The sequence below is a fragment of the Melospiza melodia genome, chromosome 21, assembly GCF_035770615.1.
Source record: "Melospiza melodia melodia isolate bMelMel2 chromosome 21, bMelMel2.pri, whole genome shotgun sequence".
Lineage (NCBI taxonomy): Eukaryota > Metazoa > Chordata > Aves > Passeriformes > Passerellidae > Melospiza > Melospiza melodia.
Genome location: NC_086214.1, coordinates 11,467,615 through 11,491,108, shown reverse-complemented (window position 1 = coordinate 11,491,108; position 23,494 = coordinate 11,467,615). Strand labels below are relative to the sequence as shown.

Genomic DNA, 23,494 nt, shown 5'->3' with positions numbered 1-23,494 from the left:
GAAGTGAGAACTTTGGGAATGCCAGCAGAGCAAAATGTGAAATCCAAATGGAGCTTGCAAAGCTTCCCTTACATCTTGATTTTCCTGGAAAAGGACCAGATACTCAGAGAGGTGTTGTTTAATGAATTTCTTGATGATTTCCTGTTTGATCCTGGGGTCCAGGACGTTGGCTACCAGGCAGGCATCACGTAGGACATTGCTGGGCCCACCAGTCCTCTGTCAAAATAAACAGGAAGAAAATTATTTCAGGTTAAATAAGTTCAATGGGTGATTGCAAATGTATCCAAGTTTATCCTTTCCTATTATTCTCTTTTCTGCTGCTACTCTTTATTTGTGGCTGCATGAAAACTGAGCTGCTTCCATTTCCCTGACCATGAATTTGTTTCATGGTAAAGGCAGAAAAATTTAGAAACTTGAAAAAAAAAAAAAAAAAGCGGCTTTGGTGCTGCTTCTCACAAACACAGATTTGCCCTTCACAAAGAGTCTTCTCATTTCTGTACTTGTATGAAGAAAATAGCAGAGCTGGTATTTTGAAAGACAGAACTGGTGTTTTCTTGGAAGTAAACTCAAATTCACACCTACTCCCCTTACTGTTTGCAAATGTTTGGATGCACAGTGCTGGGGAAGCACAGTTGGTGCTTTAGCCCCAGCCCAGATTTGTATCTGTGCTGAGCAAACCAGACACAAACTTGGTGGCACTGTGTCAGCAGCCAGCCTGTGCTTGGCTTCCTCTGAACAAAACACTGATTTTTGTGACAAACCAATAACCAGGGACTGGGTGAGACCCCAAGGAAACCCCAGAGATGAATTTTTGGGCATTCCCATTCCCCTCTGCTTTCTAAAGAAACTCCTGAAACAGGCAGAGACCAAACCTAGAGGAAAAAATGAGACTAAATCCAACAACCAATCACCCTGAGGAGTTTTCAGTGACGCTTTTCAATGGGAGGAAGAGGGAAAGTGAGAACTTTACCTTTGTACCTTGGGAAGGAAAGGCCTCCTCGAAGTCAGCCAGGATCTGCTGCCCCAACTCGTTCTGTGCCGCCTTCACCCTGAGGGGATACAGGAAAGGCTCTGGGGGGGACCTCAGAAACCTCCCTGCAAGGTGCAGGAAGGTTTGTAAGGGATCAAAAGGATGCTGAAGAGAAAATATCCACACCCAGAAGGTCTCTGTGTCAAAACTGGGAGACTTTTTTGCTCCCTGAATGGGAATTCCTGAGCCCTCAGCTGCAGCAGAACATGTTCTGGGTTCTCCTGCCCTGCTGCCATTTAATATTTCAATAAGAGCCACTTAATCAGCTCTTTGAAAGGCCTTTAATGCCAGTGTGATCTACACTGAAATTCATTTCTGTTGCCCACATTTCAACAGAAATATGTTTCCAACATGCAAAAAGCTTCACAATGTCTCAATCTCCACCATGAACCTTTCACAGCTCCAGGTGTGCTGATCCACTTCTAAATGAATACAGCTGGCAGCACTTTTATCCTATAAATTCTCAGTGTCTCAGAGAAGCACAAAAGAGCAAAAGGTATGAAATGAGAGTAGAGTAAACCACAACCTTGCTCTTTATTTGGCTGAGAGAATAAAGCTTCCAATTTCCAGAAATAAAAGTCAATACAGCTTAATTGATACTTCTAGGGAAATGGAAATGCCTACACACACTAGAAAGTGCCAAAGCAAACAGTGAGGCACTTCTATCCCTCTGCAGCCCTTGAATTCTTCCATCAGTTTTTATTATACTGGAAAGGTCTGAGCTGATCACTCACACACTGGATTTTTCCACTGAGATTGATACTTTAGCAAGACTGGCGACATTTACTGTTGTGAAAATGTTTGTTCAGACTGTGGGGAGAAGACTTGGGAATTTTTTTTGTGCTTGTTTAAGACTCCTCGACCTTATCAAGGAATGATCTGCTTCTTTAATCTTCCCATTTGAGTTCCATTAGTAGGAAAAACCCACGAGATGATCTGACAATGCTGGATTCTTTCCTGTCTCCAGTCCTTTAAAATTGACGGCTGAAATATAAATTTATATCTGTGATTTAACTGGATGTACGACCTGCCTTCCTCAGGATTTATTTATGGGGATTTTGTTGGAAAAGCTTCCTGCCTGCAGTGTCAAAAATAATTCTCACTTAAGCTCTCTGCTTCACAGGAATGTTCAGAGACTCCTCTACTCTTCCAGGTAAAAGACATCCAGCTAACAGCTTCATAAGTGGGAAACAAAATGTTGAAATCTAATTCCATATGTTGAAACAGGAGTGGGGAATTTAATCAGTAAGGAAGAAGCCACAGCTACAGGTTTACCCTGCCTAAATTCTACAAGAAAGCACTTGTAGCTCATGTGAGAATCACAGAAAGAAATATTTCATTCTTCAGGAAAAGAAATGGGAAAAAAAAAAAAAAAAGAAATTTTTTATCTTCTAAATAATCCGGAAACAAGAAGTGTGTGGAATTAGGAGTCACAGAAATTAGTGAGTTTAGTTTGTATGAACAACTGGAAGCTATCAGCAGTGATACTTCTTTCCCTCTGAGTGGCTGTGGGGACCTTTCTGTTTGACAACAGCTGCAGTGCAGCACAGTGGAGGCACTGAAAAGAGCAGCAGCCAGATTCCTCAAGACTCAACACATTTAAAAGAGCCTCTGTCAAACAGTTAAAAGCCCTGTCCACAAGCTTTGTTGGTTTGGGCTCTGATTCAGGAAAGTACTTAAGGATAATCTTAATGGGGATTCTCATATCCTTAAATTAAGAAACTTGCAGGAATGCCTTGCGCCAGTGGGATGTTAAAAATATGTATTTTTTAAAAATAGGTCTTGCATAAAAATCTCTCAAAAGCAGGCAGGGAGAACAAGTTTGAATCTCTTTTTTTCTTTTTCCCCTTCATATTTTCTAAGAGAGGGACAGAGCAGAACCAAAGTTGAGGTGTGGGCAAGGACAGGGAGCCCCAGTGCCCTCCCAGTAAAATTCACTTTTTATACAACCACACACACAGAGATACACTCAATTATTTTCTCAATTATGAACACGCAGCCAGAAGCAAGAAAACCTTTCTGCCACCTCTTTAGAGCTCACCTGCCTTAAGCAGAGCACAAGGGGGGCACCTGCTTCAGCCACTGGAGATTACTGCCCCCGTGGAAAGCTGTCAGCAATAATTCAGAATATTCTCCATGCAGTGGAAAGTGCAGCCATAAAAGCCTGGACATTCAACCCTGCACCAGGTGAGCTGGCTCAGCAAGCCCAGATAAGAGATTTAGGATCCCTCAGAGCCTCAGTGGGTTTGATAAGGGTCTCTTTCCCCTGGGTAGGTTCCCCCAGAACCTGGGATACCCCAGCAGCCATCCCACACAGCAGGGAATTGCCTTTTCCTGGGGCTGCCAAACCCTCTGGTTATCCAGCTATTAATGATTTCTGTTCCTCTGACTTCTGTTTTATTATTAGTGGCTTTTGTTCTCTGTTTCCCCTGCCTTTAAAAAATAAAAACAACAAAAGCCACTGCTATGTTTCAAATGACATTCAATTACTGGAAACCACAATTCCTTTAGCCAAAGCTACCAGAAATCTTAAACCAAGCCTGGCAGCTTGCTGAGATAAAAAGAGGCTGAGCCAGCCTGTTTTCCTGTGGCAAACTTATAGTTATCTTTCCCCTAAATACCTTCCAGGCTTTTTTCCACTATCTGCTAGGCCTGCAAATAATTTTTTCTGGGTGGGTTTGGGACCACTAATTGTACCTCCCTCCAAACTCAGAAAACAGCAGAGCATTAAGAGATAAGAAAATATTCCTGTTTACTACAACAGCTACCAATGCACTGCCTTAGAAATTGCTTTAGGAACGCTCTTAGGAAAATATTTACATTTGGCTCTGAACTGTGACATTTTTACATCAATACTCAACAGGACCAGCACAAGAAGCCAACTAATTGAGAGTTCAGTCCAGGTTTCCAATGAATCCTTACAGTGGGATTTTGGCTTGGTTGTTTTCAAAGGGACAGAACAGGTGGAAAACAACATTAAAAACACATCATTGCTTCTCACAGCATCCAGGAGCAGCAGCCTAAATTGGATAGCCCATGACAAAGAGCACATCCAACAGCACCAAGCAGGCACTTCTCCTTCCCATGGTTTCCCATTCATACTTGGCTTCACTCCATTCACACCAGGAAAAAAAGAGGCTTTTTATTTCAGAAAGCAACAGAATCTGCTCCTTGAGCAGTGCATATAAAGGGGTTATTGTATATAACAGACACTGGTTATGTCACAGGTCTGTGCCAACATCTACTAAAGCATTTCTTGCCTTCCCCACCATCCTAGAGGCTTCACTTGTACCATTAAAACAAATCCATGAGATATCAAACCCCAGCAATTTCACAGTCTAAAAATACCCCTGCAACAAGCCAGGCAAACTTCCTCTGATGTTTCATGAATCACAAAAGGATTTCCAAGCAAAAGAGAGAGAAAAGTCAACTCCAAACCAGGCCCTAACACACAGCCACGGAGTCAAACTCCAAAAGCAGAATGATGGTGCCATGGACCTCCCTGCAGGAATTTTCTGCCTGGATGTGGAAAATCAAGTTAATTTATTTTTATATCATCCTTTAGGATCATTCCAGTTGGAGACAGCAGGCTGAGTAAAATTTAATTCTCAGCATTTCATGACCCGGCGTTCGTGCAGGATTTGCTACAAACCAAGAACAGGCTGTGCAACTTCACAGATGCAACATGTAAAAAACCTGTATTTTCCCAAATTGTGTGCTCCTCAAGCATATTAAAAAAACCAAAAAGGATTATTGGAAATATTTAACCACCAATTTACACATGGTACAAGCTGCAAGTTTTCCTTCAACCCAGGCAAACTTCCTCTGATGCTTCATGAATCACAAAAGGATTTCCAAGCAAAAAAGAGAGAGAAAAATCAACTCCAAACCAGGCCCTGACCCACAGCCACGGAGTCAAACTCCAAAAGCAGAATGATGGTGCCGTGGACCTCCCTGCAGGAATTTTCTGCCTGGATGTGGAGCAGTGAGGAGCCCCCAGAGCAGCTCCTTTCACCCCACAGCAGCCTCCTCTATCACTACCAGATGGTGCAGCTCTCCCTGTATAAACACTGGGAGGAAAACCCTGCCGAGGCAATGCTAAAAATAGGAGGAACAGACTTTCTTGAGCTTTTCAGATCCTTATCTTGAAGGGAGAATAAAACAAAAGAAGTTTTCCTCCATGTCCTTGCCAGTCTTGCTGGCGTGACTCGAAACCACCCTGACTTTTAGCAGGAGCCTGAATTGGTTTCTGTAACAATCAGCAAACTACAAAAGTATTAAATAATCATCCAGCAGAAAGGGAAAACCAGCCAGAATTCTAGAGCAAGGCTTAAATTATATTTGGCCTTGAAATGGCCAATGACAGCAGGTTTCTGCCCAAAGGGCATTACCACTGCAAGCAATCTCTGAGCACAAGGTTGGAATAGACAACAGCCTCAGCTCAGAAAAGCACTGACATATGTTTACATTTCCTTGATGTTCATGTTCATTTAAGCAAATGCTTATGGTCAAATGCTTTGTTAAACAAGGCCCCATCCCTTCTCTAGATTTAGAGTGGATTTTTCTTCTGCTCTGCTTCATGGATTCCATCTGTGTTTTCTGGAAGAGGTGTCTGTGCCATAAAGAAAGTCCAACAGATTTACATGAAAACATTACAAACAAATCATTCAAACTCTGTTTCCATCACTAAACAACACAGGGAGCCAGCTGCTGTCTTAGCAAAGGGAGGCACCACAAAAAAATTAATGACTGTGCCTGGGAGACTCCTTTGAGTACCCCAGTAATGATCAAAGTCACCTCAGGCAGGGACAGCACTGTCCCCCAGAACAGGGATGACCTTGTTCCCTCAAATCCCAGCTGTCACATCCCAAATGAAGCCAAGACTGAGGAGAAATGGTGGCTTAGTGGCCACTGAGCCTTCACCTGCTACTGCTGAGGGTGGTGGGGACTCACACCAAACCTCACCAAATTATTGTAACGCCAGAAAAATCAAAGCTTCACCTCCTTGAGATTCTGAACCTGCCTAAGACATTTCCTACCCCTCTTCCCCAGCAGGAAAGGGAGTGCTCAGGGTTTGAACCTTTTACCTTTCAGAGAGCTGTCGAATCTGAGGGATCCCCATGTATTTGTTGAAGTGCTCCAACACATTCACCACGCCTTGCAGAAGGTTGGCAACCTCCCCATATTGTCTCCTCCTGGTCATAGCCCTGCAGAGGAAATTAAAGATTTACAAAGGCAGATTCAATGAAAGTCCTGGGTGGTAATTCCACAGGTTACTTCATCCCCACTGGGTCACACTGGTCCCTACTGACATTTATTTTTCTAAAACACACAGCTCTTCATTAACATTCCAACACTGCATTAAAATTTCACTTAAGCGACGCTAAAATAAACCAATCTGGCACAAATCTAACAATGCCTCAAAAAAAAACCATAAATGTCAAAGCAACACTTGGCAAGGAACATGTAAACTACTGAGTGCATCCACTTCCCAGTATGGGTCTGGAGGCAGTAAATGTTATTTCACTGTAATGACCTGAGTGAAGCCATTCGTCATCACACACAAAGTGTGAGTTAAAGCTTCTCTGGAGGAGAAGGATGCTGAAAAGCCATTAGCCTTGACTTCTCTGTTAATAACTTTCACAGGGAACTGACAGGGGAAAAAAAATAAAATCAAGTTAATTTATTTTTATATCATCCTTTAGGATCATTCCAGTTGGAGACAGCAGGCTGAGTAAAATTTAATTCTCAGCATTTCACGACCCAGCATTCGTGCAGGATTTGCTACAAACCAAGAACAGGCTGTGCAACTTCACAAATGCAACATGTAAAAAACCTGTATTTTCCTAAATTGTGTGCTCCTCAAGCACATTAAAAAAAAACAAAAAGGATTATTGGAAATATTTAACCCCCAATTTACACATGGTACAAGCTGCAAGGTTTCCTTAAACTCATAAAAATTAGAGTTGACCTTTACCAAAACTCATTGCACTTTTAGATACAAGAGTGACAAAAATCCTCCCAAGAGTACATCCCTAATGAGGATTCCTTATTGAAGCCATACTCATTCCTCATCACCAAAAAGCAACAGAGAAATACAAGCAATCAATGCTGCAAATTATTAAACACAACAACCCGGGCTGGGGGTCACTCAGAGCAACACAGACCTGCCAGCAGAAATCCAGACCTGGGAGCAAAATTCCCTCAGAGAAACCAGGCAGGCTGTGCCAAACCCATTGAGAACACTGCACAAACATCACACCAAGAATTCCCAGACTTACTCCAGAGAATCCACCCCCCCTGCCAGCATGTGCAGGTGGTTGAGGGTGGTGATGGAGGTGGTCAGGTGACGCTTGGCGTGGTCCAGCTGCTTGATGTCCCTGGTGATTTCCTTCACCTGTGGAATGAAAAAGGATTCTGGTTCAGTATCAAGCCCCAGCAATGGAATTTTCAGGAGATAAGAAGGCACTCTCTCCTCTTTGGGACTGTCAGATCAGCAGCCCTGTGGACACCACAGGTTCAACACAGGAAATTCCCAACCAGCCAGCACCAAGGACATAAATGTCACTTGCCAGGAAAAGTCAGTGTCCCCTCCCTTTCAATGGCCAGAAAGAAAGTGCTGCTCACCATTTGTTCAGATTTTTCAGCCTTGTCTTTAATATCCTTAATTTTACCAAAGAGCTGTTGAATGGCTTTCTGGGCTTCTTCCAGGGCCTGGAAAAGAAACAAGGTCAGAGAGGAAAGGAAATCTGCATTCAGTTTTCACCTTTCTAAGAAACACACAGTTGCTCTTGACACTCCCTGGGGCTGGGGCACTGGAGGGGAGCAGCTTTCTTACAAAGAAAATACCAGCAGCACAACAAAAGTCAATGTACCACGTTGGAATATTGAACCTGAGTGGGTCAGGGTTTCAGTATCCACTTTACAATAATGATTTGGCAAAATTTCATCTAGATATTTTATGAAAGCAGCTCTTAAGGGTTGCTGGAATATATTTTGACTAATTCCATACTAAGTGTGGAAAAATAGGTAGAACTTACTCCTGATCAACAGATATTTAGAGCAGAAAAATGAAACCTCCACAAGACCTCTATGCTCATCATTAATTATAAATAAAAAACACACATATAGAACACTGAGTGCTTGCCCAAACCCCTTGCTGAATTAACAGGACATTATTCTGGTAGAAAACATGAGGCTGATTCCTTTGGAATGGGCACCTCAGCCTCCCACACACCTGCAGCAGGAATGGCTCTTTCTAAGCACAGGTAAAGAGGTGGAGCCCAGGAAATGGCTCTCACCATTTGATAGGATTAAAAAACATTTTTAATATTTAAAATAGGATTTAAGTGCTATTTTCTTGGGGCACCTGGTCCCTTTTATTTACCCAACCATGGCAGAGCAGTGTGAAGCACACGTGGATGCAGTGAAGGAAGCCACATGTCCAAAATCCAAAATCACATGGCCAAAATCTGCCTTCTGCAGTAATTCTACACGTTCTGCCTGCCCAGCCTGATAACATTTCCAGCTCCACTTTGTTCCCTGCTGTTCAGTGGGCTTCCATCCCTCTGCTTTTATATCCAGTCCCATGACCAAGGTTACAGCACAAGCTACAAGTTCCTTCAGCAAATAAATTTAACACATCTTCATTTGGAAGTGGATGAGGAAACTATCTGCCAGGAGCTTTTGCTGGAATATAGCTGGGTTATAATAAAAGTAGAAAAAGCTGGAGATGGTTTATAATTCATTTTCCAGAGTGGGGGGGGGGGGGGGGGGGGGAGGAAAGTCTCCTCTGAAAAATGTTCTGAATCATGTGGAAGTTAACACTTTATGCATTGGTGTCACAGATGTTCACTGAGGGACATGAAAACACAAAAATGTGTGAGGGCTGAACAGTCCCCAGCAGCCTCTCCAATTCCTTTGAGAATTAAATTTTCTCCTCCATTTAAAGGCTTGTGGATTAAGTGCAAAGCAAAGGAGCAAAGAATGCTCTTTTCAACATATTTAGCTCTGTCTCTGTGCTCAGGTCTGCAGCACATTACTCTGTAATTAATAATTAATAATTAAATTATTAAGCAAGCAGCAACTGTTTTGTATGGTCTGAGCTTTGGATAGGTCTGGATAAAATTCAAGATTCAGCCTGAAATTCTTCACGGATGCCAACTGCTGTCTCCCTTTGCTTAAGCACTAACAGAAAATGCTGATTTTTCTGCACAGTCCCAGAAATTCAGAGCTTCTTCAAAAGAACCTATTTCTCTAATGGTGATATTTAATAATTGTGATAAAAGACAGTTAAAAGAAATCAATTAAACTTTTTTTTTGCTGTACACTCTAACCATAGCATCTGAGAGTAAAATACTGAGTGTAGAGGAAACAAATAAAGAAAATTAACCAATAATTTAAAAAATTAACCAACAAATAAAAAAAATTAACCAATAAACAAATAAAGAAAATTAACCACTAATGAAAGAAAACCATCACCTTCCCAATTACTATAAAGACAGAGTAAAGCAAATAGAAAAACAAATTTCAAATATAAGAAAACACCTCATCTTTAATAAATAGTGTTATTAGGGGATAAGAAAACAACATCTGGGGCATGAAATTAGGTCTAATTGCTCAAGGTGCAATACAGAAGTTTATTAATGTAACAAATGACTGCTCTTTCAGCTGTAAAAAGAGAGGGGAAACCACAGAATCCAAAAAATGCATTTCCCTTCACACTCTGCTCCTGCTGCAAGGGTGAATAATGAATTTTAAAAGCATTTTCTTCCTGCTTTTGTTACTATTTTATTAATAGGTTTCTTCTGGACAGAAATTCTAGGGAAAAACAGTATCAAGAGGCCAGGAATTGCTTTTATTGCCGTGATGGATGAGAGGCAGTGCTCTCCCAGCTGTGCCCCAGCACCTTGCCTCACTCATTTATTGCTTTCCTCATCAGTGCAACTGGGAAACATGGAAATGCACACACACCCCAAACAGCAACCAGGAGTGAAGTTATTGCATTTCCTGCAGTTCATTCTGGGGGCAGAGGAGCAGGAAGAAATAAAGAGGCTGGAGACATCATCTGTTGTGGTTGTACGAAACGAGGATGTTGAAAACAAGGTTGTGACACACTGGAAAAAACACACCATATGACTCCAATCAACAGCTGAGCCTGCAAGCTACAATTAACCCATCAGAATTATTTATTCAACTTTGTGTAACCTCTGAGTGCCAGCACCAGCTGAGAATCACGGTGGGGATGGAGAGGGCTGGGCTGGGAGGCAGAGAAAGCAAGGTCCAAACTTCTTCCCTAAGGTTTGCCCCGTGCTTCCCAACTGCTCTGAGCAGTGTAAATTTAGCAAAGACCAGCTAAATTAGTAAATTTGGCAGGACCAGTTGAATTATTTATTCTATTTTGTGCAACCTCTAAGTGCCATGAGAATCATGGTGGGGATGGAGAGGGCTGGGCTGGGAGGCAGAGCCAGCAGTGTCCGAGTTTTTTCCCTCATGTTTGACCAAGGCTTCACAACTGCTCTGAGCAGTGTAAATTTAGTAAAAACCACTAAATTTGTAAATTTGGCAGGAGCAGCCTTGGGGGGAGTGGCTCCAGGCACAGAGTGCTTGGTACAAGCCAGGGATCACATTCCTCCTCTGTGGTTTAGAGTGTCTGACACATCCTGGGTGCAGGAGGGAAGGAGGAGATGTGGCCTGTCCTGCCTCCAGAAGTGAGTCCCCAGAATAACTCATGGATAGGAACACACCAAGGTGTTAAACTCCCCAGTTTAAGGCCACTGTGCTTTTTCAGCCACCCCTGTTTTTCAGGCAGGATTGAGGCAGTGGGAGCTGCTGTGCTCACACCACACACAGCAGGTGGAAAAACTCCACCCCAGCTCACAGCCTGAGCCCAGGTAAGCTGGGCAGCCAGTCAGCAGCTCTGCTGTTTGCCAAATTCTCCAAAGCTGGAGGGAAAAACACAGCCCATGAATCAGCCACAGCTCTGCAACCTCCTTCACCTTGAGATGCGACAGCAAAAGACTCCAAAGGCAGCGGTGTAAAACAATGGGGAGCAGAGGTAAGCCATGAATCACTGGGAGACTGCCTCAAAAATTGCTTTCCTTGGCTTTGTCCCAAGCAGCTCCTGAGGTCAGACCACACATCATTCCTTGTGTCACCTCCTCACACCAGATCTTCCAAGCAGCAAAAGGAGAGAAGAAAATAACCCAAGCGAGAGGTGGGACCAGACTGTGACTTGTTTGTTAAATTTGGAAGTGATGCATTCTTTAAAAGGTTATGTTCCAGTGACTTACAGTACCAGGCTGACAAAAAAACAGTGTTAGCAACAATAACTGCTGCCAAAACAAACCAGCCCAGTGAATTACAGCCAGTCTCTCCAAATCCCTGCAGTGCTGCAGATGGACACAGCCTCCTCCTCCTCCTCCTCCAGCCAGGTACAGAGCTGTCACATCACCCCATCAACCAGCAGCTCATTAGTGGGTGTGTTAATTTCCAAATACCTCTTTATGCATCCCATCAGGAATCTTGTGCAAGAAAATACCTTCAGTACCAGGAAATATGCAAATAGGAATTAAGAGGCCTGTGTGTTACTAGAAGATGTCATTGAAGTGGGAGAAAAAGCAAATTTTCAGGTGGAGTTCCCTTGCTTGGGGATTAACTGAACTAACACTGGGGTTTTTTTTTTCCCCAGTAATGGTTAAAATACCTCCATGGTTTCTATTTGCTTGCTGGTGTTGTGCTAGAAACATGTTATTTTTATTTGATTCTAGCCAATATATAGTTCAATTGAATGTTGTTATTCACATCAGAAAGCTGCCCTCTACCAAGTGTTTTATAGACACTTGACATCTGCCAAATTCACAGCATCCAAATGCATTTTTAATGTTACAAATAGGGCTGTGGTCATGATGCTGAGAATTTAATGCTCCTGGCCTGGTCCCTGCTCTTGAATTCTGAGTGTTAATGCTTCTTTCATTTGCTGCCACACTTCCAGCCCAGATCAATGAACATCTAGACCACGACTGAAAATAAAGTTCCCATCCCCAAATTCTCTGAGGAGCCTCAGCTGTGGAGATCTCAAAGCAACCCTCTCACACTGGAACCAGCCTCACATTTCCTGCTGCTGAAACCTCACACAAACGAGTCCCTCCAGACTGGGGAAGGGTGGAAATTTTACTTTGATTCTCAGACTGATTTCATTTGAGAGAAAACCCTCAAGTTTCAACCACTGCAAGCTGAAGCCTGGGTTGGTCTCAGCACAGGACAGTGCCCAGCTGATTTCCCTGAGCAGGCAAACCTGAAGGGCTCATCACCCTGGGGTTTGATTCGAGCACATTTCCACCCTGGCAGGTCAGCAAATAGAACATAACTACCACAATTGTCACTGCAGAAGAGAGTTCTGTGTCATCAGCTCCAATCCCAACCACTCAGGCTGCACAGGACACTTTCTATCAGCACATTACATCCAACGCTGCACAAAGCTTAAAATTGCTGGAGCTGCCCCTTCACTTAACCCCAAATCATGCTGAGAAATCAAACCCCACGTTCTCCACAGCTGCACAAACACTGACAGACACAGGGGGTGAAGTGACAGCTGACTCCCAGGTAGTTCTGGCCAAAGCCTTGCAGATTCGTCATTACCTCATGGTAATATTTAAAATGAGAACTGAAAATAAAAAGGTTAAAAAATAAAAATTTAAAAATAAAAAAAAGAAAGGTTGATGCTGGTGGTGCAGCTTTTGAATTCGGGGGATGGCAAGGATTTGGGAAGAAACGGTTTTACACCCGAGCATTGGGAGCTTCTTGGCCCAATATAGCATAAATGCTATAAATGTATTATATAAATACAGTATAGTATTATATAAATACCATAAAATACTAAAAATGTATTATTAATGCCATATATGTACTTTTCAGTATTTATAAAAATATATATATAACCTCATGGCAGGTTACTGCAGCTTCACCATCACCTCATGGTGGGTTACTACAGCTTCACCATCACCTCATGGTAATATTTATAATGAGAACTGAAAATAAAAGGGTTAAAAAGCAAAAATTTAAAAATAAATAAAGGTTGATGCTGGTGGTGCAGCTTTAGAATTTGGGGGATGGCAAGGATTTGGGAAGAAACGGTTTTACACCCGAGCACTGGGGGCTTCTTGGCCCAATATAGTGTAAATAATATAAAAGTATTACATAAATACTATAAAATACTAAAAATTTATTATAAATACTATAAATGTACTTATAAGTAACATATATAACCTCTTGGAGGGTTACTACAGCTTTACCATCACCTCATGGCAGGTTACTACAGCTTCCTCACGTGGCAGGTGAGCAGCCACAGCCTTGCCCACACCCAAAATTAAACACTATTATCATGCAGAAAATCTCTGCAGCCACTCATTATTCTCCTTATCTGTGTCAGGATAGCCCAGGTGAGGCTCTGCCCTCCTGTTGGTGTTGACACCCTGATTGCAGGGTTTGCTGCACCTCCCTGTGCCCAGCACATACCTTGGAGAGCCCAGGGACCCTGGAAATGCTCCTCACCCTCCCTCCATCCTGTGCTTGATCGGAGGGAAAACACTCTCAATTTATTTGGGAAGGCTGTAAATGACTGAGGGGCTCCAGCTGATTTGTGTGCTGAGGTGTTTGCACACTGCAATTGGTGATATTTGTAATTTCAGAGCCACATCTGCAATTTCAGAGCCACATCTGCAACATCAGAGCCACATCTGCAACATCAGAGTCACATTTCAGAGCCACATCTGAAATATCAGAGCCACATCTGCAACATCAGAGCCACATTTCAGAGCCACATCTGCAATTTCAGAGCCACATCTGAAATATCAGAGCCACATCTGCAATTCCAGAGCTTGACTTCTGTGGGGGGTAAGTTTAGCAACCACTCAGGTTACATCAGGTTTTGCAAGATGAATTCTTATCCAGGTTCATGTGCTGGTTTGGGTTGGGAAAGAGCTGATTTTCTAATTTTCATCACAAGTATGGGGCTCTTTCTCTGCCCCAGTCAAAACCAGCACAGGTGAAGAGTTTAAAAGCAAATAGAAATGGGGGGGAAAGGACAGGCACACCAGGAACTCTGCAAGGAGGGATTTCCAAGTGGAATTCCTGTCAGTTTACCTGCCATAAGCATGGATGCAACACAGCTGGAACAAACAGAATCACAGAATCACAGAATTTTCCAGACTGGAAGAGACCTATAAGATCATCTAGTCCACATGACCACACACCAAACATGACCACACACCAAAAATGCAAGGCAACAACAACAAAAAAGGGGGGAAAAAATTTTAAATATCCACAATATTAAAAAAAAAATTAATATTGTGGATAGGGGGTTAAAAGGGGGGAAAAAACCAATTTTAAATATCCACAATAAGACACAATCTCCTGCCTGTCTGGAATTCTATTTTCAGGCTGGGTTTCTTGCTTTGCTGGCATCAAAGCCACTCAGGACTGGTCACAGTTTGCAGCTTGCAGTGCCTCCAACAGCAGCAGCCCCATCCCCAGGCTCAGGCTGCAGGGCAGGAACAGCCCCTGAGCTCAAGCACAAGGCAAGGTCGAGCTCAGACCTGCTCCTGCCTTGCAGCAGATGGCAAAAGTCGTGCCAGCATGAGAATAAACAGCAGCAGCTCCTCCTGGCATGCCATCCACCTGAAACCTTGCTCACTGAATGTGTTCTGGGCTAGAAAAAGCTCGGTGTCACTACAAGGGAAGGACATTGTCCAGCTGTCACAATTCACTAGGGAAATGACTCTGAATGAAACTCACTTTTGATTCATTTTGGCAGCTCAGCTCCTGCTTATTATTCATGGGTTACAAAAGAACATTATGGGACTTTAATCACTCAGCTGGAGCCTTACAGGATCTGTGGCATGACTTTTTATGAAATATATGAAGTCACACAGCTTAAAACCCCATATTTAACCCCAATCCATTCACTATCTTAAAAAGGTATTGAAATCTAACACTAGTCATATTTCATATGCTCACATTTCAGAATAATGACCCATTCATAAAAATCCAGGTGATAAAGCTTAGCCAGGCAGGAGACAATGAATACAACTGAGAGATGGTGCTTACAACACCAGGGATTGTGACACAAAATAGCTCCCAAATATTCCAGAGACTTAGGTTTAATTATTTATTAAGAGATTATGACAGCCAGTGCTGTCCCAGCAGCAGGGACACATCAACACCTCCCATGTGAGCCAAACCTGGCACTGGGGCCAGGGAAGCAGCACTGGAATTTGATGGCTGGAAGTGTTTAAATAAACAAATAAATGGCAGGGAAGTGCCTGGGGTAGGAGATGTGCAGGCACTGGGTGCCCCAGTTCAGCAGGAAACACGACCTGCAGTCAGAAAGGAGGTGAAGGAGGGAGGCTGAAGCAACAGAGCAGCTTCCTAAGCAGGTTTGCACACACAGAGCACAAAAGCACCTCCCTGCCTGCCAGGCTGACACCCCTGCAGCTCAGGACACTGCTCAGAAAACCAGCAGAGAGTCACAGACATGTTTTATGAAAAATCCTTTCCTTGGGATTTTTCCTCCTGAGAAGCTGAGAGGCCCCAGGAACAAAATGTAAACAATGGTTATCTGCTGCTGTGGAATGCAACAGGTGCATCTGGGATTGCTCTCATGTGGTTGCTTCTAATTAATGGCCAATCACAGCCCAGCTGTCCAGACTGTCTCAATCAGTCACAAGCCTTTGTTATAATTTTTTTTTCTATTCTTAGCCGGCCTTCTGATGGAATCCTTTCTTCTATTCTTTTAGTAGAGTTTTCATATAATATATATAATAAAATAATAAATGAAGCCTTCTGAAACGTGGAGTCAACATCCTCATCTCTTCCCTCATCCTCAGACCCCTGTGAACACCACACACCCACTGCCCTGTGCTGCACCTGCATCCCTCTCCTCTTCTGCTCACTCTCCATCCTCATCTCCTCCTTCCTCCCTCTATTGATTCTGCAAAGTGTTCCCTGATCTCTGTTTAAAGACAAGAAAAACCAAGGGAGTATTTCACATATTTCCAGCCATGACCTTGTCAAACCCACAACCTGTGGGCATTTTTCTCTGCCAGACACAGCCTCCTCCTCCTCCCACAGGCTCAAACCCTGCCAGAGACTGCAGCACACCCAGGGCAGGGCAGGCAGAGCCTCCTCACAGCTGCAGAGCCCAGATGTTCATTTTTACATGCCAGGAGAGAGGACAGCCCTGGCTGACCAAAGGATGGGATGGCCAAGTGAACTGTCTGGGCAGCAAGGAAATATTCCTATTATTTGACCACAGCAGCTGCCATCCCTTTGCTTGTACTGCTGGAGTTATGAGAAAGAAAATCTATATCACTGTTTTCATGGAGCAAAACACAGAAGGAGCCAAGCAAAGCAATCCAAGTTATCAGGCAGTATCTTCAGCCATGAGAAACATCCAAAGCTTTTCCCAGCCCAGGCACATCCATTTGCACTTCTGGTTAACACTTAATTTTGTTCTAGCACTAATTGAGCCAGACCCTAACAGAATAAGACACATTAAGCAATAAACCACATTTTTCTTTGAAACACAGTCCTTGTTTGATGCAACTTCAGTCACTTACACAGGGCAGGAAGGGAAAGATGGACCAGAGATAACAGAAAAGTTTGTTGGGTTTTATTTAGATTCAAACTATCAAATCACAAATCCATTTGGGATCTTGGGACTGCTCTGGGGCTCTTGATTCTTTCTAAAATGGATTTCAGCTGAATCCACCTCACCTTTACTCACCCTGCTTGCAGAGACCCTGCCAAGGGTTAAACCACCAGTAAATTCAGAGGCTACTTATTACAAGGACAAAAGCCTGATAGGTGAAGCAGCTTCAGCCAAACAACCAGCAAAGGCATGTCAGCAACTGTCAGAAAAATTACAGCCAGCCCATGCAGAAGCTCCAGCAATAAACACAACTGAGGAGTGACACATCAAACCATCGGGAGAGCGCTCAACGCTCCCTGGAAAAATCTATGGGAACTTTTTCTACTGCACCCTGGGGCACTGAGGAAATGATGCCACACAACTGGGCTGCAGCTCTCAGCAAGGTCAGCCCACACTCCAGCTCACCAACAGCAGCTCTGAGGGAGGGGGGAAAAAAAAAAAACCTTCCAGAGGAAAAATCTGCGCAGCGCTGGCTCCCTAGAAACTGCTACAACTGAAGCACAGCAGCTCCTGCATTCCCAGCCTCTCCCAAAGCATCCAAAATAGTCCAAGTCTGGGACTCCCAAGGAAAATTCTGTTCCACCCTGCAGAGGAATGTTCCACCCACGGCTGTTGTTTCCTCCCATAAAGGGATCATTAGGGAGATCATTTCTGAGGTCCGGGGCATTGTCTGCAGATCTCACTGAAATATCGCACCAGGAAGGGGAAGCCAAATGAGCCAGACTATTTTAAGGCTTTTTGCATTTGGAGGAAATTCTAGGGCAAAATTTCAAGAAGGCAGATGCTTTGAACTGGGGAACGTTATGCTTTGTGGGGAAGGGAGCATTCCTGCCTTCAGAGCTGCTGAAATAACTCTTTTGGGACCACATCTATGTGATGGCCTTTATTTTTAGACTCAGAATCTGGTTTTTCAGACACCTCCTTGCTAATTTATCCACACATGAGCAAGAATGTTTGGGGAACAGTTTAAAAGGCTATAGATTTTTTTAAAAAGCTATTTTCATATGAAAATTTCTTACTGAAATGCCTTCTCATAGCCACAACTCAGCTCAAAGCCCTGCTCAGTAGGCAGGGGGGCACAGAAATCCCAACCATCATCCCAGCCAGACAGGACAGGAGACTCCAGCACAGCTGGAGCAGCTGGATCTGCAATCAGCATTTTGGACTTCCCATCCCTAGGGTCTCCTTTTCCTTAAGGAGCACGGAGAGCACATTTCCATAGCTGCACACTCCACGTTCCCCAGTGGCTCAGACTGGGATTTAGATTCCTCTGGAAACGTTATCCTGCTCTCAAAACCAAGGCTGGGCTCCCCTCTCCTGGACAGCTGGGAAGGTGCAGCTCCACAAGACAGCTTTGGAAAGCTCCTTGCTGGCCTCAGTGGGTAAATAACTCATTCTCCTCCAAAAAAAAAAGAGAACAAAACAGGCTGGCAAGGCTGATAAGCTCAGTTTTTCTTCTAGAACGTGCTTGGATCACTGGTGTCTAAAAAGGGATTGGGCAGGTTGGTGATAAACCCCAGTAATTCAAGCAGCTTTGAATCAAGTGCCAGCACAAGATTCCCAAGCATTTTTTGGGCAGTTCTGGCTGACAGGAGATGGGAAAGACAAGGCTGAGCTCCCTCACCTGCCAGGGGCATGGGATGGACCAGCACAGGGGCAGGGACTCAGCAAAGAATCCCCTCTTGGCTTGCTAGAACTTAAACAACTTTTCTTTCCTTCTGTCACTGCATCCAAGGCTTGTATTTCCCTTGGAAGGAAGTCAGAGACTGAAAGGATGTTTATTCAAACTATTATTTACCCCTCAGACAAGGACATCTCCAACACAACACAGGCAACGCTGGCAAACACTGGCCACAATATCAGGGCTTGTTAGGAGAGAATAAGGTAAGATATTTTTGAAAAACACCTTTCAGGCCCAATCCTGCAGTTAAATACACAAGATCCTGAGCTCCCACTGAAATCCAAGCAGCTACAAAATCAGAGCTCAGATGCACTTTTATTTATGGCACATGCTTTCAAAGGGATGATGGACTGCAGTGCTCCCCTTGGATCTCAGCGTGCCAAGGGATGGAAATCAAAATGCAGGAATTTTCCAAAAATTTCTGACTTTTCCAGAAGCCAAGTTCTGTGCACTACAGGCAGGAGACATCTCTAACTCTTAAGAGCTACAAATGGAAGAAGATTAGAGGTTGAATTTACTGATGTGGCTGCCTTTGAGCTTTGTCTCAAACCTCTTGCAAAAGCTGGTTGCCAACTGTTTCCTTCCTGATCAAGGGTGGTTTGCAGTTGTGGTTGTGATGATAAAATGCAATAATGATCTTCATCCTGGGCTGCCTGAGGGTGAGGCTCACAGGATGGCACTGTCTGTCCATGGGGAGGTGTCAATCCAATTTTGCAGGGAAATAGGCTTGAGGATACAAGTTTCCTACAAATTCAGTAAGAACAGATGAGTAGAAACAAGAACTTAATTTTGCTGTGGGACCAAATTAGCAGGAAAACTAAATAAGGAAAACAGCAACTCCCTTCCAAGCACAGAACTGACCTGCCTTAACAACACCTTGTTTTCAGTTGTTTCAAAACAACTTCTTGCATGGAAAATAAAACCCTTCCTCTCCAAGTGGGAGCAGTCAGGCCTCTTACTCAATAAAAACATTTCCAAGTGTCCCTGGTTCCCCCTGAGAATATGCTGCTAAAACAAAGGCACTTTTCAGCACAGGAGCAGGCAGCTGAAGCTGGAAAACAAGGTTTGCACCCCCACAATGTGCCATCAGCAGGGTGGTCATGTGAAAAGGGCTGTGCCTCACTCCCCCACACAGCACCCAGGACACTCAGGGGACACAGGGCAAGGGTGACAACAAAAAGAAACGCTCGTTCTATGTTTTCTCTGATTTTGGGGGTAACAAATATAAAATTCCATCTCAAACTGAAATGCCATTCAGGAGCTCCTCAGACCTCCTTTGCTCCAGGTCCCTGTGATCTCCAAAATCTGAGCTTGCTGATGCTCCTTCACTGCTTTAAACTTCAAGACCCACCCAAGTCCTGCCACTCCAACAGTCTGGTTCCAGCAATTCACACAAAAAAAAACGCAAATCCAGGTGTGAAACGATGGGCTTGGACTAGAAACATAGAAAGAAAAAGCTCACAGCAGTTCAGATCAATCTATTTTTCTTCCCAGAGAAGTAACACATTAAATAATTGAATGGTTTCAGTATTTGTTAGGATCTCAAAGTAAGAAACAACAGCTGGGCTCCTGGGAGATTGTCTGGCCTCAGCCCATGCACTGCAAGCTCTGCAATCTGTCCTAAAGTTTGCTTCTACTTTGCAAAGCAGCAAAATGAGAGAAAACAGGAAAATCCACAGCTAAAGACAGCAATATTTGTGATTAACTGCAGCTCCAGGCCACTTGAAACATGTCCTGCAAGGACACCCAAGTGAACACTTGAAGGTTTTTAAGTTAATCACGATTTTTACTGGTTCCTGTACAACCCCACTGAAGGAAGGGCAGCACAGAGAGCTTTGCCTTCCTGGTGCTTCAGAGCAGGACACTGTGCATGCCCTGCAGAACTTCAAAGGGATGGAAGAGTGAGAAAGAACAGACCCAGGACAGAGCTCTGAGCAAAGCTGGCCCATTTCCACAGCACAGAAATGCTCCTGTAGCCCCTCAGACACTGATCATGGCACTGCACGTGCTCATCCTTTTCTCCAAGCAATTCTCACCCACAACTCTTCTCAATCCCACTCCTTTGTGGCCTCTCATAGAATTTATCCTCCCAGATGGGCCCAAAAGGCTACAACAGGTCCAGCTTTCCAACCACAGCCAAACTCTCCAAGCACTGCACCAGTTTCCACTCCCTCCTCAATTTCTGTAATTGCCACCCCACCTGATTGCTGCTCTCAATCCTGCACAATAATTACAGCAGCACCACTCCCAGGTAAGCCTCATCCCAAGCACATCCCCAGTTTAACAGCACTGCTGAGACATCCATGATTCAACTAATTCTGCCACGACAGGCGAGCATCTCCCGTGTTTTTCTAAGGCAAGACAAAAATATAGGCAGCTTAAATAATTCCCTTGAGGGCTCTGTGGCAGAAATAAGATTAGAAATAGATACCAAATGTTGTGGCAGCAAGGAGTGGGAAATGGAGAGGGGCATAACCCCATGCCAGTGTTAAAGCTGGTATTAAGAAGTGGAAAATAGAGAGGGGCATAACCCCATGCCAGTGTTAAGGCTGGTATTAAGAAGTGGGAAACAGAGAGGGGCTTTACCCCATGCCAGTGTTAAGGCTGCTATTAAGAAGTCACTGAGGAACTCTGACTGATGGCTCAAGGTTCAGTGCCCTCTAAAACACGACAGGAAATAGAGCCAAAGCAGGTGACAGCCCAAAATCAGCTGAGCACCCACAGCCCCTGCAGACATGGTTCACCAGGGCTGAACCTCCAGCAAACACCTCTGCCAGGCAAAAAAACAAGTGAAAACCTGAGGAGCTGCAAGGGGAAGGGGCAGCAGTGATCAGCACAGAGACAGAACTTGGGACACCCCAGCAAACAGCTCAGTGAAAAGGACAAACAGCCTTGGATTGATCCCCACCCAGGAGGATCAAGTGTACTTGTACCTGCTCAGTGCTGCTTGTTTTATATCAGCTCCAGAGTGGCACACAGGCCTCCTGCTTTGGATCTTTAAATCAATTCCTCACTCCCTTCCCTTCAGAGGGGGAGGCAGGGCACTGAGGGAGCCGCTCATCAGTGCAAGAGGCACAGGAACATCTCAGAACAGCAGCAGTGGAGTTGTGCCTGCCAGAGCCATTCCTCGGGGTGAGGTGCCAAGCTGAGAGGCCCTGGCACTGCACATACCTGCCTGCCATCCTGTCCCACGTTGGTCTGGCCCCTCACCACAGTTCTGATGTTGTCATCCAACCTCCTGCAGGAAAAACCCCAGAGTGTCAAACCCAGCTCTGGGAGCCTGACCCAAACAACTCGGGGAGTCCTGAGAGCTACAGAACCAATTTACAACAAAAAAAACCTGCTCTAACCAATGCTAAACTCATTATTTCCCCCCTCCCTCTCTGTTCAATGGCACTATCTTGCACAATTTCAAAGTCTTGTTGCAAAAATAAAAATCCATTTCCTAATTTACCCCGGGTCTCTTGCATTCCTGTTCCCTTAAGCAATATTGTCAGCTCTCCCTTGTCTGTCTGCATTTCAGCTTCCCACATGTGAAAATGCTGTCTCAATCATTTCATGTTGGCAGTATCAGCCAGCACAGAAAATCTAATTATTTCATGCACATTTGTGTTTATTTTGTACTTTTTGGACCAATAATGACAATTTAAAAATACAGAGTGGGAGTTTTTACAATTTATATTCCAACCCTAAAAACAATGAATTTTTAGCAACTGAGTCTTTTGGGCAGTTTGCTCACTCAGCCTTCAAACTGCACTAAAATTTGGTATTTTTTGGTTCTTAGCTGTTTTTCAAAGCTGCACTTTGCAACCCATCAGTTTAAACAGCCTGAAGGACACGTAACAGAAGTGAAATATAAAAATTATAATTGTTTCTATGCCATAAAAATTATAATTGTTTTGTGCCACTGTTACACTCGAGGCTGGTCCTATCCATGCCTTTTAAACAAACTAAATCCTGAAGCACTTTATGAAGCCTTGGTCACAATCAGACCTGAGATGCAATGAAACGCAGAAATATAAATATTTACCTTATTTTCAACCTGATCTTGTTCACGACTTCATCAATGTTTGCCAAAGACTGGAATAGGAAAAAAAAAATAACCAGAAGTGAACTGGTGAATGTTTTACAGAGGAATATGTGATCCCAAAGGTGAATGTTTTACAGAGGAATATGTGATCCCAAACACTCCATCACACAGGGGTTTTGGGGAAGAGGACAGCAATGGTTTTGTTTTACAGATGGAGGAGCTGAGACAACACCTCAGCTGCTTCTCTGCCACATCCCAAAGAGCAGAAAAAGGCAGGTCAGGCTCCCCCCACCGCTGAGCTGTGCCCTGTGCTCTGGCAGCAGAGCGGTGTGACAGTGACCTCCAGTGGGCACTGGGCATGGGGACAGAGCCCTGGGGCTGAGACCCCCCTGCAGAGCCCAGAGCCACAGAAAACAGCCTGGGAGGGGATGCAGACAAGGCACTGCTGGGGAAACAGCTCCTCCCTGCTGGCAAAGGGGAAAAAAAGCCAAGCCACAGCACTGGAGAAAGCTGCAAGGCAAAATCAGGGTGCTGCACAGGATCTCAGAGACATGAGAGATGTTGGAGCAGCCTCAAGACACAAAATTCACCTGTAGAAACATCTCTGTTTGGCAAGAGGTTTATCCAAAACTCCCCCTGGGGCTGAAGTTGGGAACACAAAGCAGGGATGTGGGCCCACAGCAATATCATTGTTTAATTCTCAAAATAAATAATTGGGTTCAAACTCTCCTGTGATGTTGTACAGGCATGACCTGCCTGATTTGGCTGAAAACCCCAGGAACTCACCAATGATTGATATATGGCAAGTTATGACATTTACTCCATCTACAGAGAAAATTAATTTATTTCTACAAATCAAAGCAGGACTTTAACTGCAGCAAGCACCACATAATGACAGTAACACTGTGAGCTGCAAATTTAAGAAGTGGTTATTGTTAAAGCTTCATTTCCTGTGCTACTGTTTATAATGAAAGGTTTGGGTACAGGTTTAAACACTGCTTTGGTCATTTGCTATCAGGTTACCCTGATAGTAAAGGGTGCAAC

At 44.0% G+C, this 23,494-nt stretch overlaps 1 protein-coding gene across 2 annotated transcripts in view; it reads right to left on the bottom strand.

The window, feature by feature from the left end:
• Positions 1–23,494, bottom strand: part of VPS53 (VPS53 subunit of GARP complex) — a 64,427-nt gene that overhangs the window by 38,122 nt on the left and 2,811 nt on the right. For both annotated transcript variants that reach the window (XM_063173610.1, XM_063173612.1), the window contains exons 3-9: positions 22,451–22,500; positions 21,592–21,658; positions 7,658–7,744; positions 7,312–7,427; positions 6,118–6,237; positions 971–1,049; positions 73–216 (exon numbers count right to left, since the gene is read on the bottom strand). In XM_063173610.1, coding sequence (XP_063029680.1) covers positions 73–216; positions 971–1,049; positions 6,118–6,237; positions 7,312–7,427; positions 7,658–7,744; positions 21,592–21,658; positions 22,451–22,500 — 663 coding nt within the window. The remainder of the gene's footprint in view (positions 1–72; positions 217–970; positions 1,050–6,117; positions 6,238–7,311; positions 7,428–7,657; positions 7,745–21,591; positions 21,659–22,450; positions 22,501–23,494) is intronic.